The sequence below is a fragment of the Pygocentrus nattereri genome, chromosome 1 (assembly GCF_015220715.1).
Source record: "Pygocentrus nattereri isolate fPygNat1 chromosome 1, fPygNat1.pri, whole genome shotgun sequence".
Taxonomy (NCBI): domain Eukaryota; kingdom Metazoa; phylum Chordata; class Actinopteri; order Characiformes; family Serrasalmidae; genus Pygocentrus; species Pygocentrus nattereri.
Window position 1 is genome coordinate 4,276,245 of NC_051211.1, and position 17,870 is coordinate 4,294,114.

General features: G+C 41.2%; 1 protein-coding gene across 4 annotated transcripts in view; it reads left to right on the top strand.

Moving 5' to 3' along the window:
- Nucleotides 1–17,870, top strand: part of thrb (thyroid hormone receptor beta) — a 254,206-nt gene that overhangs the window by 191,588 nt on the left and 44,748 nt on the right. For 3 of the 4 annotated variants that reach the window (XM_017721787.2, XM_037546417.1, XM_037546446.1), the window contains 3 exons: nt 3,128–3,180; nt 5,803–5,858; nt 11,537–11,587. In XM_017721787.2, the coding sequence (XP_017577276.1) occupies nt 5,852–5,858; nt 11,537–11,587 (58 nt within the window). In that variant the 5' untranslated portion in view covers nt 3,128–3,180; nt 5,803–5,851. The remainder of the gene's footprint in view (nt 1–3,127; nt 3,181–5,802; nt 5,859–11,536; nt 11,588–17,870) is intronic. The other variant, XM_037546462.1, reaches the window with a different exon arrangement.

A 17,870-nucleotide genomic window follows, 5' to 3' on the forward strand; every position in this document is an offset into this window, starting at 1 on the left:
CACAATCCCAATCTGGCCCACAAAAGTATTTCCACTTGATGTTAATGTTAGCCCATTTTGCAGTGCACTGCACTACAGTCCCCAGCATGCACTGCAACATAATGTGTGCTCTGACTCTCCCATCCCAACAGGCTATGGGACAGCGGTTTCACTTCAGTTCTACACAATTCTACGCACTTCCACACCAGTCACATCACCAAACACACAACTGCATTTCAGCTGAAGTTCAACCAGTATTGACTCATAACGCCAGCTCAGCAGCTCAGAAACTGAGCCCAAGCGTTAAAGCATTAAACCCGCAGCAAAGAAAGGGTGTCGCCTCTACATAGGTGGGTTTAAAATTCGTAGCTCTTTAAATTCAGAATATCTCTAGTATTCATGTTATATTTCAAGGTCTGTTATAAGTGCGTATATTTTACTGGTGACGTTGTTGTTTATTTTGAATAAACAACAGCCAGTTTGGGTTTTAGCACAACATTAATTAGAAATGAAATTAGAAATAATAATAATTCTGTGGCCACAGATTTGCTGGGATTTTTTAATACGGCCACTTTAGTGGTTGAGTTTAGGAATAGGTTTAGGGTTAGGGTTAAAATTGATGTTAGGGTTAGTTTATGAGTAGGTTTAGGGTTGAAGTTAAGATTAGGTTTAGGAGTAGGTGTGGGCTTGCAGTTGAAGTTAGGGTTAGGTTTAGGAGTAGGTTTAGAGCTGAAGCTAAGGTTATTCTTAGGTTTCCTGTTGAAGTTAAGGTTAGGCTTAGGTTTAGCAGTAGGTTTAGAGCTGAAGTTAAGGTTAGGCTTAGGTCTAGGAGTAGGTTTAGAGCTGAAGTTAAGGTTAGGCTTAGGTCTAGGAGTAGGTTTAGAGCTGAAGTTAAGGTTAGGCTTAGGTCTAGGAGTAGGTTTAGAGCTGAAGTTAAGGTTAGGCTTAGGTCTAGGAGTAGGTTTACAGCTGAATTTAAGGTTAGGCTTAGGTTTAGGAGTAGGTGTAGGTTTACTGTTGAAATTAAGATTAGTCTTAGGTTTAGGAGTAGGTTTAGGGCTGATTCTGGAATTTTACCTCCTCAGCCATGCTTTGGATATCAGGATGGCTTATATATATGAGATTGCTTAAAGTAGGAATCTTCACTTTATAAGTAACGTTTATATGTAACCTCTATGGGATTTCCTGTTATGTTAGGGCAGAGCTAACAGTGTTACATGTGTTTTCCCAAGCTGGGTTTGATATGACATCTACCAAAAACACAAACATTAGAAGCTTCTGAGACATTTGGCCTGCTAGCCAGTTAGCTAAGTGCCAAGTTGACCAGTTCAGTTCTAATTGTTTAGAAAATAAGTTGAAACAGGTAGCCCATGTTTAGAACCGTGTCAGGCCATTTATTTAGTATGAAGCTGGCTGGTCTCACCTAAACACTCGATATGTGTGAGTAATAGAAGGGTTAAAGATAAACAGCCAATGGTTCCAAACCAGAACTATCAGTTTAGAGAGACAGATTATCTGCAGAACATCTGGCCAAATTAACCAAACACTGAAAAAGAAGCAGCTAAAAATGGGAAAAGCAGTGAAGTATTGAATTGGACCGACTTTCTCCTCAGCCACTATAACACTGGCACCATTCTGACCCAGCCTGAGTCACAAGACCATGACTTTTGTGGTAAACGCTCCAAAACAGCTTTACCCTTTAGGTCCTTCTTTCAAAAGAACAGTTTTACAGGCTTCCTTATCCCGCAGCTCTGGAAAAGCCCAGCATGGTTCTATTAAACTGCTTAAACAGAGAGGAGGAGAACAGGGCGCTTCTGTTACTGTAGACGCTCTGCTGTTTTTAAGCATCACCATCACAGCATCATAACCCCGTCCACCCTTAAAGGGACTGTTCTGCTAAATCTCAAATGTGCACACTTTTCCTTCTGTTCCCCAAATGTAGTCGGTCCATCAGGACCTGTTTGATGTCTGAGGCTTGCTTGTGCTAATGTAGCTAATGAGTAATGAGAGCTTGTGCAGTCGTGGGCTGGAGGTCAGGGAACTGGCCCTGTGACCAGAAGGTTGACGGTTCGATCCCCAGAGCCGACAGTCCATGACTGAGGTGTCTTTGAGCAAGACACCTAACCCCCAACTGCTCCCCGGGCGCTGCGGATTGGGCTGCCCACCGCTCCGGGCAAGTGTGCTCACTGCCCCCTAGTGTGTGTGTGCTCATTAGTGTGTATGTGGTGTTTCACTTCACGGATGGGTTAAATGCAGAGGTGAAATTTCCCCATTTGTGGGACTAAAAAGTGTCACTTAACTTAAACACCCACCATGTAACATGTAGTAACACAGTGTACCTATAAATATGGACTAAAGTATGGACAGATATTGACTTAGTGTCTTTAAATAATGACTTTTGAAATATTACTTATTATCCTAAAAATGTCAACCTTGTGTCTCACAATAACTGTATTTTCTCAAAATATTGACTTTGTCAACATAGTGACTTAGTGTCTTGCGGTAATGACTACAAAAAAATGAATTATTTTCCAGAAATGTAGTTGCTCATTGTAATAGCATGTTCTCAGGATATGAACATAGAAAAATAATCATTACTTTGAGACATTGAGACAGGATCTAGAGAACATTACGCAGATTAGAATCTTGCTAGACTATCATTTTAAAGCCTGTTCCTCATACAGAAGGTTGCCCTCTCGCTCACCTTCAGTGTGGAAACATGTTACTGGAAGAAAAGCTTTTGACTCCTGTTTTGAGGCTTCTGGCAAACTGCCGAAGCTCCTGAAGCTCTTCTGCAAACCCTGCCTGATAAAATAATTCTATCTTATTTAAGCTCTGAGTAAGGAAACTGAATTGTTGCTTTCACCTGTAAGTGCTATGAGGTCAGGAAGAGCTGAATGAGATTGAATAGTACAGTTGTGGTCCATGTGCGAAGGTTATGTGAGTTTGATACGATTAGGTCCTCAGATTGTTTGTTTGTTTGTTTGTTTGTTTGTTTGTTTCCTTCTCCTTAGTGAAGCCATTTACCGTATAACATGTGTTAACTAAAAAGGGAGCGTTTGAGTTAACCTGACTCTCACTCTTCCTTTCTCTCTGTCTGGCTGTCTGGCTGTCTGGCTGTCTGGCTGTCTGACTGTCTGCTTCACAGGCTTCACTGGTGTGAACCTCACAGGAGAGGACCCAGGTATCAAGCAGTGCAAGGTGGGTAGAATTACAAGCAGCACTTATTTGTGTTTTGGATGATGATGGTCTCAGAACAACACACATAATGTTGATGATTGATGGTGATGATGATGATGATGGTCTCAGAACAAGACACATAATGTTGATGATTAATGGTGATGATGATGATGGTCTCAGAACCACACACATAATGGTGATGATGATGGTCTCAGAACAACATACATAATGTTGATGATTGATGGTGATGATGATGATGGTCTCAAAACAACACACATAATGATAATGATGGACTCAGAACAGCACACTTGAAGATGATGATTAAGACGATGGTCTTAGAACAACACGTGATAATGATGATGATGATGGACTCAGAACAACACGTGATGATGATGATGATGGACTCAGAACAACACGTGATGATGGACCTCAGAACAACACATGTTAATGATGATGATGATGGTCTCATATCAACTCATGATGATGATGATGATGATGGTCTCATATCAACTCATGATGATGATGATGAAGATGGACTCAGAACAATCAGAACAACACGTGATGATGATGATGGTCTTAGAACAACACATGATGAAGATGATGGTCTCAGAACAATACACGTGATGATGGACTCAGAACAACGCGTGATGATGATGGAGGCCTTAGAACAACACATGATAACGATGATGATGATGGTCTCAGATCAACTCATGATGATGATGATGGTCTTAGAACAACACATGATAACGATGATGATGGTCTCAGATCAACTCATGATGATGATGAAGATGATAGTCTCAGAACAATACATGTGATGATGGTCTCACATCCACACAGATGATGATGATGACAATGGTCTCAGAACAACACATGATGATGAAGGACTCAGAACAACATGATGATGATGATGGACTCAAAACACATGATGAAGATGATGGTCTCAGAACAATACACGTGATGATGAAGGACTCAGAACAACATGATGATGATGATGGACTCAAAACACATGATGAAGATGATGGTCTCAGAACAATACACGTGATGATGATGGTCTCAGAACCACACAGATGATCCAGATGAAGATGATGATGATGATGTACTTTTTATTTGATCTTCTTTTCAGTAGTTTCTCAGACAGAGATCAGACTAGTCCTAGACTTCACTGGATTTTAAGATTTCCAACTGAAAGGAAAATATGGTCCATTTGACTGTCAGTAATAAATATCAGTTAACCATATTTTTTGTCGAACCCCAACTCTGGCACTCACCGTAAATTACACAAATTACAATTACATAAAATGGGATGAACTATAATCCATGACTAGGCTTAATCCCTGTCCAGTAATCCAGCCCAAAAACAGTCACAATTCAAGTTTACATGACTGTTTCCAGCCTGTCCTTATATTTTAGGAGTAAATGAGCTGGTTGTGTTACTGAATGGGAGGTCATATGTGAATGGGTTTGTCGTTGTATCATTACTGGTTTTGCAGCATAGTTATTAAATCGTCACTGTCCAAAGCAAAACATGTATTTCCATTTTTATTCGTTTTTTTTCTACGTCATTTGACCCCAGCTATGCTTTATGTTGAGTGAAAATTTCATGATGAATGGACCAAAAAACGTCCCATAATCACTTGGATAAAACCTCTTTACAGTAACTTACATTACAAGAACATTTTTGCCTTCTCCTGTAAAGTTATTTTGGAGATGCATGTTTTTCTTTGGACAGCTATGATATACACGATTTTGCCGAAAGTATTCGCTTGCCTGCCTTTGATGTCGGCCCACCCTTTGCAGCTATAACAGCTTCAACTCTTCTGGGAAGGCTTTCCACAAGGGTTAGGAGTGTTTATGGGAATTTTTGACCGTTCTTCCAGAAGCGCATTTGTGAGGTCAGACACTGATGTTGGACGAGAAGGCCTGGCTCACAGTCTCCACTCTGATTCAGCCCAAAGGTGTTCTATGGGGTTGAGGTCAGGACTCTGTGCATCCATGTCTTTATGGTGCACAGTCATGTTGGAGCAGGAAGGGGCCGTCCCCAAATTGTTCCCACAAAGTTGGGAGCATGAAATTGTCCAAAATCTCTTGGTGCTGAAGCTTTGAGAGCTCCTTTCACTGGAACTAAGGGGCCGAGCCCACCTCCTGAAAAACAGCCCCACACCATGATCCCCCCTCCACCAAACTTTACACTCGGCACAATGCAGTCAGACAAGTACCGTCTCCTGGAAACCGCCAAACCCAGACTCGTCCATCAGATTGCCAGACGGAGAAGCGTGATTGGTCACTCCAGAGAACACATCTCCACTGCTCTAGAGTCCAGTGACGGCGCTTTACACCACTGCATTCCACATTTTGCATTGCGCTTGGTGATGTAAGGCTTGGATGCAGCTGCTCGGCCATGGAAACCCATTCCCAGAGTCAGTGCGTGCATGCTGCCTGTTACAGTAGCTCCCGTTTGTGTTCTTTAGTTTTTCTTCGTAACTTTTATTTATCTTTTTAATAGTTTATTTATTTGACGAGACAACTTAGGGAAGCTGTGCCCTCTCGAAACAATGTTTAAATAGTATGTCATACTTTTTTTTTTTTTTATCAGAACCTGTTTGATCTCAGTGACCTTTTCTCTTGCTCTCTTGGCGCTGACAGATATCGAGGAGTCCGTGAGAATGACTTTTAGGCCCTGATCCTCAGCAGTATGTCAGGTAAGCGATCCATCAGCTCCACATCTGTGTCTGAGGTTCTCTGTCAGGATCTCAGGGACCCTAAACTGGGCCACAGTTTTGTTCTGTTCAATATAAACTTTGAAATTTAGAGTTATTATTGTCATTCTGCTACACGTCTAATTCACATTGCATAGTTATTTGCATATGCAGTTAATGAATATGTAATTACATAATGCATAGTTAGGTAATTAATTACATACTTGATAAAATAATAAAATAGTGTTGTGCAAAAGTCAGAGGCCACCCTTCATTTATTTCAAAACAGCCATTAAGCTCAAGTTATTCATCACTTCATGTTTCTGAGATTAGGTGTAAAATAATCCACTTGTATAAGGAAATAACAGCTCAAAATGAAAAACAGTTTCCGAAACTGGAAAATAAGTCCCCTAACAACCACCTGGAAGACCTGGCAGACACCAAAGCTGCCCCCATCAGATAAACAGCACTTAAAGCATTGATCTCTGAGAGAGAGGAGAACATCAAGCTGCTTCAGATCTGAAAACGTCCACAGGTGTTTCTGTCCATCCTTCCACTGTGAGAAGACCACTCAGCGCTGTGGGTCTGAAAGGACGTGTTGCTGATCAAGAAGAACCTCACTGAGAAAAGGAGATGGACACACCAAACAAAGAAGCTGGACAATGGACTGACCACCATTGAGTCCAGACCTCAACACCACTGAATGGGTTTGATCACTTCAGAAAATGGTCAGCCAGTTGCTAAGACTGAACTCGTGTGGAGAAACTTTCCTACATGTTTCCAAAAGCGTCTTCTGAAAAGTGGAAGCTGTAATAAAGATGTACATGAATACCATATTTAATATTTCATGGCTGTTTTGACTGGAAGTTGGATAAATGAAGGGTGTTCACTCAGTTTTGTACATTCACATTCATTTAAAATCTTTAATCGATAGGATTGAGTCTACTTTTCTGACTTGTTTCTGTGTTTATTGACAAAATCATGGTAAAAACGTAAAATATATTTTTCTTTTTGCTAAACAAGACTAGACGCATAACAATAGCTTTTCATTCAATTCATAATAAAATATCTCCTCTTCTACTTACAAACACAAATGTGGTGTAGATTGAAAGTTTCTAATCTGCACTTTCCACTCAAATTCTCTGCTTATGTTAACGATATTGATTTTAATGAGAAATATGAGGCGTTTGAAGGCATAAACACCACAAGGGACCTGGTAGGGTTAATGACCTTGGCGCTCTGGATCTGGAGCATTTGGAAATGGAATAGAACAGAAATGTGGCCTTGGCTCAGGGTCTCTGAAGACTGGATTAACGGTCTCTCATCTCACCAGGTTGAGCAGTGACTGACAAACATACATCGATCAGCCATAACAATTTGACCACCTCCTCGTTTCTACGCTCCTTGTCCACTTTATCAGCTCCACTTACTGTATAGCTGCACTCTGTAGTTCTACAGTTACAGACTGTAGTCCATCTGTTTCTCTGATACTCTGTTACCCTGTTCTTCAGTGGTCAGGACCCCCACGGACCCTCACAGAGCAGGTACTATTTGGGTGGTGGATCATTCTCAGCACTGCAGTAACACTGATGTGGTGGTGTGTTAGTGTGTGTCGTGCTGGTACGAGTGGATCAGACACAGCAGTGCTGCTGGAGACACTAAAACACCACCACTGCGTCAGTTAACAGAGTATCAGAGAAACAGATGGACTACAGTCTGTAACTGTAGAACTACAGAGTGCAGCTATACAGTAAGTGGAGCTGATAAAGTGGACAATGAGTGTAGAAACAAGGAGGTGGTCATGATGTTGTGCCTGACCGATGGAAGTTCACAGACATTAAAGGGGAACTCCACTGATGTTTTAAAAAATTTGAAATAATTCAGCCGTTGAGATGTAAACAGAGTTATTCAGTTATTCAGAGTGGTTTACCAGCTCAGATTTCTCCACAGTGGTAGTGATAGGAACCAGGGGTTGCGACGGTTATTACAAATATAGCCACTTTATTTACCCACCCAATACCAAAAAAAGCTGGAACAGTAGGTAAGATGCAAATAAAATCAGAAAGCAGTGATTAATTACTCTTTTTACAGGTATTTAACTGAAAACATCACAAAGAATGTAGTATTTTGCATTATCAGCTTAATTGATTTAAGTTAAGACTCTACTACACCAAGCGGAAGCCAATTATCAGCAACATCCTGAAACACCGCCGACTTCTCTGGGCTAAAGCTTGTCAGAGATGTATTGACACAAAGTGGAAACGTGTGCTGTGGTCAGATGAGTCCACCTTTCAGATTGGAAATAATGGATGTCCTGTTCTCCAGTGCAAAAAGGGAAAAGGACCATCCCGATTGTTACCAGCATAAAGTTCAAAAGCCAGTGCCTGTCATTGTTTGCAGGTGTGTTAATGTTAGTGTCAGTGACTTGCACATCTGTGAAGGTTCCATTAATGCTGATGGGTACTTACGCATTTTGGAGCAACATCTAGATGACGTCATTTTCAAGGATGTCCCTGCAAGGACGTCCTTTTTTCAACAATGTCTTGTTTCAGCAAGACAAGGTCAAACAACATTCCATGTGTTCAACAGTGTGCTTTGGTAGTAGGAGAGTGCAGGAGCTAGACTGGGCCCAGAGTTCCTATCCTATCTGATTGCAGAACATTGTTAAAGGAAAGGTGATTTACCACAGTGGTAAACATGCTCCTGTCAACAGTTCTGAGATGGTAAGTTTTTCTAGAACAGAGATTTTCACATCTAACCACTCTAAATGACTTTGTTTCCATCTTGGCCATTTAATTATGCAGACATTGCAACAGTTTGGTGGAATTCCCCTTTAACACTTCAATAGTAAGCATGCATTTAATGCTTAATAACTTTCCACGCATGGTGTAAGCAAAACCTTGTAAATAGAGCCGTCATTTTCCACTGGCAGTAGCGCAGTGGCTGGTGGGCTTCATTAGCCCGCTTTGATGATGCCACATCTATCAGATACTTTCACTCTTCTGACTTCTCAGAATTTCTCCTTTGGGTCTTTATCTGCTTTCGGCGTTCAATCTTGAATTTCAGAGCTAAATTTCGCGCTGAAGTGCGGTCAGAATATCATCTCTTTTCTAGAGACACATGCTTGGTGGCAGAGTCGTGGCTGTGGAGGCCAATTTTGTTCTCTTGTTCAGGATAATTGCAGGCTAGGAAAGTATTTTGGGTCAGGTTTTGTGCTCACTGACTGAAATCAAGGGGTAATATATACACAAACTCATTTGACAAATTTCATTTGAACTATACAAAATGCTTGTCATATTTTTATTAACAGATTTTTACATTTTTAATATTGACTAAAGAAAATTTATCAATAATGCAGCATATATATTGTTTTTTCTGTTAAATTGAACAGAGGACCGAGTTTCATTGAGACATAAGAAATGGTGAAAATATTGATGCACTACATTTATACACATGCTGACTGAAAGCGGTTTTGTGTGGTAAAAAGTCCACCAATATCATAGAATTTCTACATAAAATCCCAGATTTCTCCACAGTGGTAGTGATAGGAACCAGGGGTCGCGACGGCTATTACAAATATAGCCACTTTATTTACTAACCCAATTCCAAAAAAGCTGAACAAGTAGGTAAGATGCAAATAAAATCAGAAAGCAGTGATTTAAATACTCTTTTTACAGGTATTTTACATGAAAACATCACAAAGAAAATCATGTTTAATATTTTACTTTATCAATTTTATTGATTTTTGTAACTATACGGTAATTGCAAATTTGATGCCTGCGACACATCACACCAAATTCAAGTTATGACTCTACTACACCAAGCAGAAGCCCAATATCAACATCTAGAAACACTGCTGACTTCTCTGGGCTACAGCTTGTAATTATGTGGTTGAGAATAAAGTCATTCAGAGCGGTTTGATGTTCACAGAGGTGGTGATAGGAACCAGATGTCCACCTCCGAAAGCCCCCTCACAAAAAGTTATTAGGTGACATGGTTGTGAATTCGCTGCTGAAGTGCTAAAACTTAAAATCATTTTTATATTACAAACCAGTGTATTTCAGTTTTTAATGTTGTGACTGTGAATGGGCAAAAAAAAACAAATTCACATATAAAAGCTCAAAAGCTTCAGCTCCATCTCACAGGCCTCACGTGCATGTTTAAGCTGTACCCCTCAGCATTAATGGAACCTTCACAGATCACTAACACGCCTGCAAACAGTGACAGGCGCTGGCTTTTGAACTTTATGCTGGTAACAATCGGGATGGTCCTTTTCCCTTTTTGCACTGGAGAACAGGACGTCCATTATTTCCAAAAGCAATCTGAAAGGTGGACTCATCTGACCACAGCACACGTTTCCACTTTGTGTCAGTACATCTCTGACCAGCTTTAGCCCAGAGAAGTCAGAGGTGTTTCTGGATGGTGCTGATATTCGGCTTCCACTTGGTGTAGTAGAGTCTTAACTTGAATTTGGTGTGATGTGTCGCAGGGATCAAATTTGCAATTAGCGTATAATTACAAAAATCAATAAAGCTGATAAGATTAATATTAAATATCTCTTCTTTGTGATGTTTTCAGTTAAATACCTGTAAAACAGAGTAGATAAGTTCATAAAATAGTCCAGGCTAAAACACATAGTGGGAGGGGCCAACAAAACTCTGTCATGAACATTTGTTAAGTTCAGAAGACTTGTGTAGGTTCAGTGGAGGGTTTGGATAGTAAATAAAAATGTCTATATGTGTGTTGTTGTCATGGCGACCCTTGATTCCCATCACCACCACTGTAAAGACATAAAAACAAGTGGAGTTTCCCTTTAACACATCTCTTCAGTTCAGTTACAGTGAGGTTTTTAATATCATATTACTTATGAGGCAATTTTGCCTCTACATTTGAGTCATGTGGGACAAAATGTTAAAAATGGGAATATTTAGTGTTTTCCCTGTTGTTTCTGATGCTGAATGGCTGCATTGTGTCTGAATCTTCTTATAAACAGTGATTCTGATTATGTGATCTGGAACTGTGTGTAATATGATGAGGTTAGAGCTCAGTGATAACTATGTCAAATGAAGTGAATAGAAACCAGCCTCTCCTTTCACACATGCTGCTCTCTCTCTCTCTCTCTCTCTCTCTCTCTCTCTCTTGCTCGCTCTCTCTTGCTCATTCTCTCTCTCTCTATCGGTCTCTATCTTTCAATCTCTCTCTTTCTTTCTCTCACTCTCTCTTTCTTTCTTTCTCTCTCTCCCTCTCTTTCTTTCTGTCCCTCTTGCTCTCTCTCTCACTCTTTCTCTCTCCATTTCTCTCCTCTCTCTGCTCTCTGTGTCATCATCTCTCTCTCTCCTCATCTCTCTGTCTCTCTCTTTTCTTTCTCTCCTCTCTCTATCTCCTCTCTCTATCTGTCTTTTCTCTCTTCTCTCTGTGGTCTTTCTAACTCTTCTTCTCTCTCTCTATCTCTCTGTCTCCCTCTCTATCTATTTTTCTCTGTCTTCTGTCTGGTCTTTCTATCTTCTCATCTGTTTCTCTCTCTCTCTTTCTTTTCTCTGCTCTATTTCATCACCTCTCTCTATTTCTCTCTTTTCTCTACTCTATCTCCTCATCGCTCTCTCTCTCTCTCTCTCTCTCTCTCTCTCTCTGTCTGCACTTCAGTGTAATGAAGTAAATTCTGCCTCTCCCGTTTGTTGTAGAGCGAGCAGACAAATGCGCCCCCCGCTGGAAACACGAGGCCATGCAGAATGGTACAGTAACTCTACTCCCTCCGTCCCCCTTCTCTTCTTCCCTCCCTCTCTCTCTTCTCCTCAGGGTGGGGCGAATCTCGCTCTCTTGCTCTCTTTTGTGCTCTCTCTCTCTCTCTCTTTCCTGTCTGTCTCTCCATCTCTCCCTCTGGAGTGTCTATCACGCTAGACAGTTTATGAGCCAGAGCGAGGCAGTCTTAAAATCTGTCCCTCAGAGGGCTGAAAAGGCAGTGAAATCGCCGCAGTCAGAGTCAGTGTTGGTCTGGCCTCAGTGGCCTATAGTACACCTATATTCAGCGAGGCCTTAAAGCCATAGTTGGCCAAAAAATAAAAAGTAATGATCTTCCCATCTCCCCAACCACGGCCGATCGGCCAAGATGTGTTTGCTGTCTGAAGTTTGTTCAGTTTAGCGCTGGACCTACATGGCCTAATGTAGCTAACAAACACTAGGCGTCAATAGTCACCCAAATCTTTTCAGAATCTTCAGAAACAGTAGAAATCTCAGACGTAATGTGGAGTCCGTATGCTTGTGTGATGTGCACGCATGTAAAGGTGAGTCCGATTCTGCACACCTGTTGTCCTACATGGCTACACAGTTAGGTTTGTTCATGTTTATAGCTCACAGTAATACATACTGAGTGCATTTACATACATCTGATTATTCAAATAGTTGTATAAACAACACACTCCAGTTTCTTCGATCGGAGTCAGGTCTATAAGTCTGTAACAAATCTGATAAAGAGGCTGGGTTTTAGCTCAGTAATCAGATTTCTCAGTGCTGTGAACTCTCACTCTGATTTCTTAGATTGAAGTAAGGTCTAGAAATCTGATAAAGAGGCTGGGTTTTAGCTCAGTAGTCAGATTTCTCAGTGCTGTGAACTCTCACTCTGATTTCTTAGATTGAAGTAAGGTCTAGAAATCTGATAAAGAGGCTGGGTTTTAGCTCAGTAATCAGATTTCTCAGTGCTGTGAACTCTCACTCTGATCTCTTAGATTGAAGTAAGGTCTAGAAATCTGATAAAGAGGCTGGGTTTTAGCTCAGTAATCAGATTTCTCAGTGCTGTGAACTCTCACTCTGATCTCTTAGATTGAAGTGAGGTCTAGAAATCTGATAAAGAGGCTGGGTTTTAGCTCAGTAATCAGATTTCTCAGTGCTGTGAACTCTCACTCTGATTTCTTAGATTGAAGTAAGGTCTAGAAATCTGATAAAGAGGCTGGGTTTTAGCTCAGTAGTCAGATTTCTCAGTGCTGTGAACTCTCACTCTGATTTCTTAGATTGAAGTCAGGTCTAGAAATCTGATAAAGAGGCTGGGTTTTAGCTCAGTAATCAGATTTCTCAGTGCTGTGAACTCTCACTCTGATTTCTTAGATTGAAGTAAGGTCTAGAAATCTGATAAAGAGGCTGGGTTTTAGCTCAGTAATCAGATTTCTCAGTGCTGTGAACTCTCACTCTGATTTCTTAGATTGAAGTAAGGTCTAGAAATCTGATAAAGGGGCTGGGTTTTAGCTCAGTAATCAGATTTCTCAGTGCTGTGAACTCTCACTCTGATTTCTTAGATTGAAGTCAGGTCTAGAAATCTGATAAAGAGGCTGGGTTTTAGCTCAGTAATCAGATTTCTCAGTGCTGTGAACTCTCACTCTGATTTCTTAGATTGAAGTCAGGTCTAGAAATCTGATAAAGAGGCTGGGTTTTAGCTCAGTAATCAGATTTCTCAGTGCTGTGAACTCTCACTCTGATTTCTTAGATTAAAGTAAGGTCTAGAAATCTGATAAAGAGGCTGGGTTTTAGCTCAGTAATCAGATTTCTCAGTGCTGTGAACTCTCACTCTGATTTCTTAGACTGAAGTGAGGTCTAGAAATCTGATAAAGAGGCTGGGTTTTAGCTCAGTAATCAGATTTCTCAGTGCTGTGAACTCTCACTCTGATCTCTTAGATTGAAGTAAGGTCTAGAAATCTGATAAAGAGGCTGGGTTTTAGCTCAGTAATCAGATTTCTCAGTGCTGTGAACTCTCACTCTGATTTCTTAGATTGAAGTAAGGTCTAGAAATCTGATAAAGAGGCTGGGTTTTAGCTCAGTAATCAGATTTCTCAGTGCTGTGAACTCTCACTCTGATTTCTTAGATTGAAGTAAGGTCTAGAAATCTGATAAAGAGGCTGGGTTTTAGCTCAGTAATCAGATTTCTCAGTGCTGTGAACTCTCACTCTGATTTCTTAGATTGAAGTAAGGTCTAGAAATCTGATAAAGAGGCTGGGTTTTAGCTCAGTAATCAGATTTCTCAGTGCTGTGAACTCTCACTCTGATTTCTTAGATTGAAGTAAGGTCTAGAAATCTGATAAAGAGGCTGGGTTTTAGCTCAGTAATCAGATTTCTCAGTGCTGTGAACTCTCACTCTGATTTCTTAGATTGAAGTAAGGTCTAGAAATCTGATAAAGAGGCTGGGTTTTAGCTCAGTAATCAGATTTCTCAGTGCTGTGAACTCTCACTCTGATTTCTTAGATTGAAGTAAGGTCTAGAAATCTGATAAAGAGGCTGGGTTTTAGCTCAGTAGTCAGATTTCTCAGTGCTGTGAACTCTCACTCTGATTTCTTAGATTGAAGTAAGGTCTAGAAATCTGATAAAGAGGCTGGGTTTTAGCTCAGTAATCAGATTTCTCAGTGCTGTGAACTCTCACTCTGATTTCTTAGATTGAAGTAAGGTCTAGAAATCTGATAAAGAGGCTGGGTTTTAGCTCAGTAATCAGATTTCTCAGTGCTGTGAACTCTCACTCTGATTTCTTAGATTGAAGTGAGGTCTAGAAATCTGATAAAGAGGCTGGGTTTTAGCTCAGTAATCAGATTTCTCAGTGCTGTGAACTCTCACTCTGATCTCTTAGATTGAAGTGAGGTCTAGAAATCTGATAAAGAGGCTGGGTTTTAGCTCAGTAATCAGATTTCTCAGTGCTGTGAACTCTCACTCTGATTTCTTAGATTGAAGTAAGGTCTAGAAATCTGATAAAGAGGCTGGGTTTTAGCTCAGTAATCAGATTTCTCAGTGCTGTGAACTCTCACTCTGATTTCTTAGATTGAAGTAAGGTCTAGAAATCTGATAAAGAGGCTGGGTTTTAGCTCAGTAATCAGATTTCTCAGTGCTGTGAACTCTCACTCTGATTTCTTTCTGACTTCTCAGTCTGAGCATTTCCGAAACTTGACAGCAGTACCAGAAATAAGCATCGAGAGCAAAACACTTTTGGAATGACGCTAAAATTGACTACACGCTCATTAAAATTAAGGATTTAAATGTTCTCCATCTTCTAGATGAGGGCGCAGTGTTTTAATAAAAGGCGGCATGAAGTTTGAGTTTTACGTTATGTTTACATCACGTTTTCTGTGAGTTTATCGGCTGGTTGCAAAGCAGAAATCTGATTACTGTCTGACTCATGAAGACCTGGAGTTTCCCCATTATCTGATTCCTCCAAGTCCATGTAAACACGTTGATGGAATTATTACTGGCAAAATCTGATTTTCTCCAGTTATCAGATTAGTAAGTGCATGTAAACGCTCTCATTGCAGCATCTCCGACTTTTAATTGAGGAACACCCAAAGCAGATTTCCAAAGAAGTGGAATTGCAGGTGCAACAGATGAAGGATTAAAAAATTAAGCTGAAGGTGCTGCAACACCGTCAGCTGCTAACTTTAAAAACAAGGTATCTAGTTCGTCACATGCTGCTGATTTATTAGTGTCTAAACGTTTTAAGAGCTTTAAACACTTCAGAACTAGAAATCAGTTTTGCTCTGTGGTCAGTAACAATATTAACACTGCCAGATCTCAATGAACCAAATAAAGATCTGGCCTCACTGAAGCCATTCGGCGTTTGAACTTTATTTGTTTGATAATGCAGGGAGTAAATTCTGTAGCATCTTTATTACCGAATAAAGATTTTGTTCCTTTCAGAATTTCCAAGAATTGTTAACATTAACTGTCATTTCAGAAGGATGATAATTAGCTTTATCTTCTAATTGCAACCGTGCACTTATTTCAGAATTGCCTAAAACTCAGCCAGTCCAGTGAATGACCAGTATGTCTTGCCTTCACCTGAGCCACATCACATTCGTGTGCAAGACCAACTAGATCTGAGTTAAACTAGGATTTTCACAAACTTTAACTCTCCATAAAAGAACTTTGCTGGGACCCGCGTGGAGGAGTAGGAATTTCTAATAGACTTGATTATGGTCTCTGACACTGTATGATACACTGTTATCTATAAACGTGAACTAAAAGTCAGACGGGATTCAGCCTCAGAGAAGGCGCTGGTGCTTTTAGCGATGCTACGTACCTTTTTTTAGATCACAGGATGTCATGAAGTGTGAAAAACCACATTAGCAAGTCGAGACTGTGTTTGAGGCTGTGATGATGCAATCGTGCCGTTATGCTAACCATGCTGACTTGGTGGGCTGGAAGATTGTACTACTTGTTAGGTACATTAGCCTTGTTAGCTGCATTAGCCTGCTAAAGCTAAAGAAGCAAGTTTCAGACACCAGACAGGTCTTGGTCCAGCTACATTTGGGATACGTTGGGGGGGGTTAATGGGATCTTGATTGATCTTTTGTTTTAAATGCATCGGTGGATAGTGGTCAGAGTTATAAACGCTCAGAGAAGCTTTTAACATCAAAAGACTTAAACTTCCTTAAACTTCCTCATTACTCTGCTGTTAGTTTTATATTCCGGCTGCTTCCCAGGCAATCAGCACTCAGTGAAGGAAACTGGTGACTGGTGTGGATTCATAAAAGAGACGCTTTCAAAATCAGTGAGAGAGAGAGAGATTAGAGTGAGAGCGGAGAGAGAGAGCGAGAGCAAAGAGAGTAGAGAGAGAGAGAGAGAGTGTAGAGAGAGAGAGTGTAGAGAGAGAGAGAGAGAGCGTGTAGAGAGAGAGAGAGTGGAGAGAGAGAGAGCGTGTAGAGAGAGAGAGGAGAGAGTGTGTAGAGAGTAGAGAGAGAGTGGAGAGAGAGAGAGTGTAGAGAGAGAGAGAGAGAGCGTGTAGAGAGAGAGAGAGTGGAGAGAGAGAGAGCGTGTACAGAGAGAGAGGAGAGAGTGTGTAGAGAGTAGAGAGAGAGTGGAGAGAGAGAGCGTGTAGAGAGAGTAGAAAGAGAGAGTAGAGAGAGCAAAGAGAGTAGAGAGAGAGAGAGAGAGTGTAGAGAGAGAGAGTGTAGAGAGAGAGAGAGTAGAGAGAGAGAGAGAGTGTAGAGAGAGAGAGAGCGTGTAGAGAGAGAGAGTGGAGAGAGAGAGAGAGTGTATAGAGAGAGAGAGAGAGTGTAGAGAGAGAGAGAGCGTGTAGAGAGAGAGAGAGAGTGGAGAGAGAGAGAGAGAGTGTAGAGAGAGAGAGCGTGTAGAGAGAGAGAGTGTAGAGAGAGAGAGAGTAGAGAGAGAGAGAGAGTGTAGAGAGAGAGAGAGCGTGTAGAGAGAGAGAGTGGAGAGAGAGAGAGAGTGTATAGAGAGAGAGAGAGAGTGTAGAGAGAGAGAGAGCGTGTAGAGAGAGAGAGAGAGTGGAGAGAGAGAGAGAGAGTGTAGAGAGAGAGAGCGTGTAGAGAGAGAGAGGAGAGAGAGTGTGTAGAGAGTAGAGAGAGAGAGGAGAGAGAGTGTGTAGAGAGTAGAGAGAGAGAGGAGAGAGAGTGTGTAGAGAGTAGAGATAGAGTGTATAGAGAGAGAGCAGAGAGTGTAGAGAGAGAGAGAGTGTAGAGAGAGAGAGGAGAGAGAGTGTGTAGAGAGTAGAGAGAGTGTGTAGAGAGAGAGAGAGAGAGCAGAGAGTGTAGAGAGAGAGAGAGTGTGTAGAGAGAGAGGAGAGAGAGTGTGTAGAGAGTAGAGAGAGAGTGTAGAGAGAGAGAGCAGAGAGTGTGTAGAGAGAGAGGAGAGAGAGAGAGAGAGAGTGTGTAGAGAGAGAGGAGAGAGAGTGTGTAGAGAGTAGAGAGAGAGTGTAGAGAGAGAGAGCAGAGAGTGTGTAGAGAGAGAGGAGAGAGAGAGAGAGAGAGTGTGTAGAGAGAGAGGAGAGAGAGTGTGTAGAGAGTAGAGAGAGAGTGTAGAGAGAGAGAGCAGAGAGTGTAGAGAGAGAGAGTGTGTAGAGAGAGAGGAGAGAGAGTGTGTAGAGAGAGAGGAGAGAGAGAGAGGAGAGAGTGTGTAGAGAGAGAGAGAGAGAGTGGAGAGAGAGAGAGCATGTAGAGAGAGAGAGGAAAGAGAGTGTGTAGAGAGTAGAGAGAGAGTGTAGAGAGAGAGAGCAGAGAGTGTGTAGAGAGAGAGGAGAGAGAGAGAGGAGAG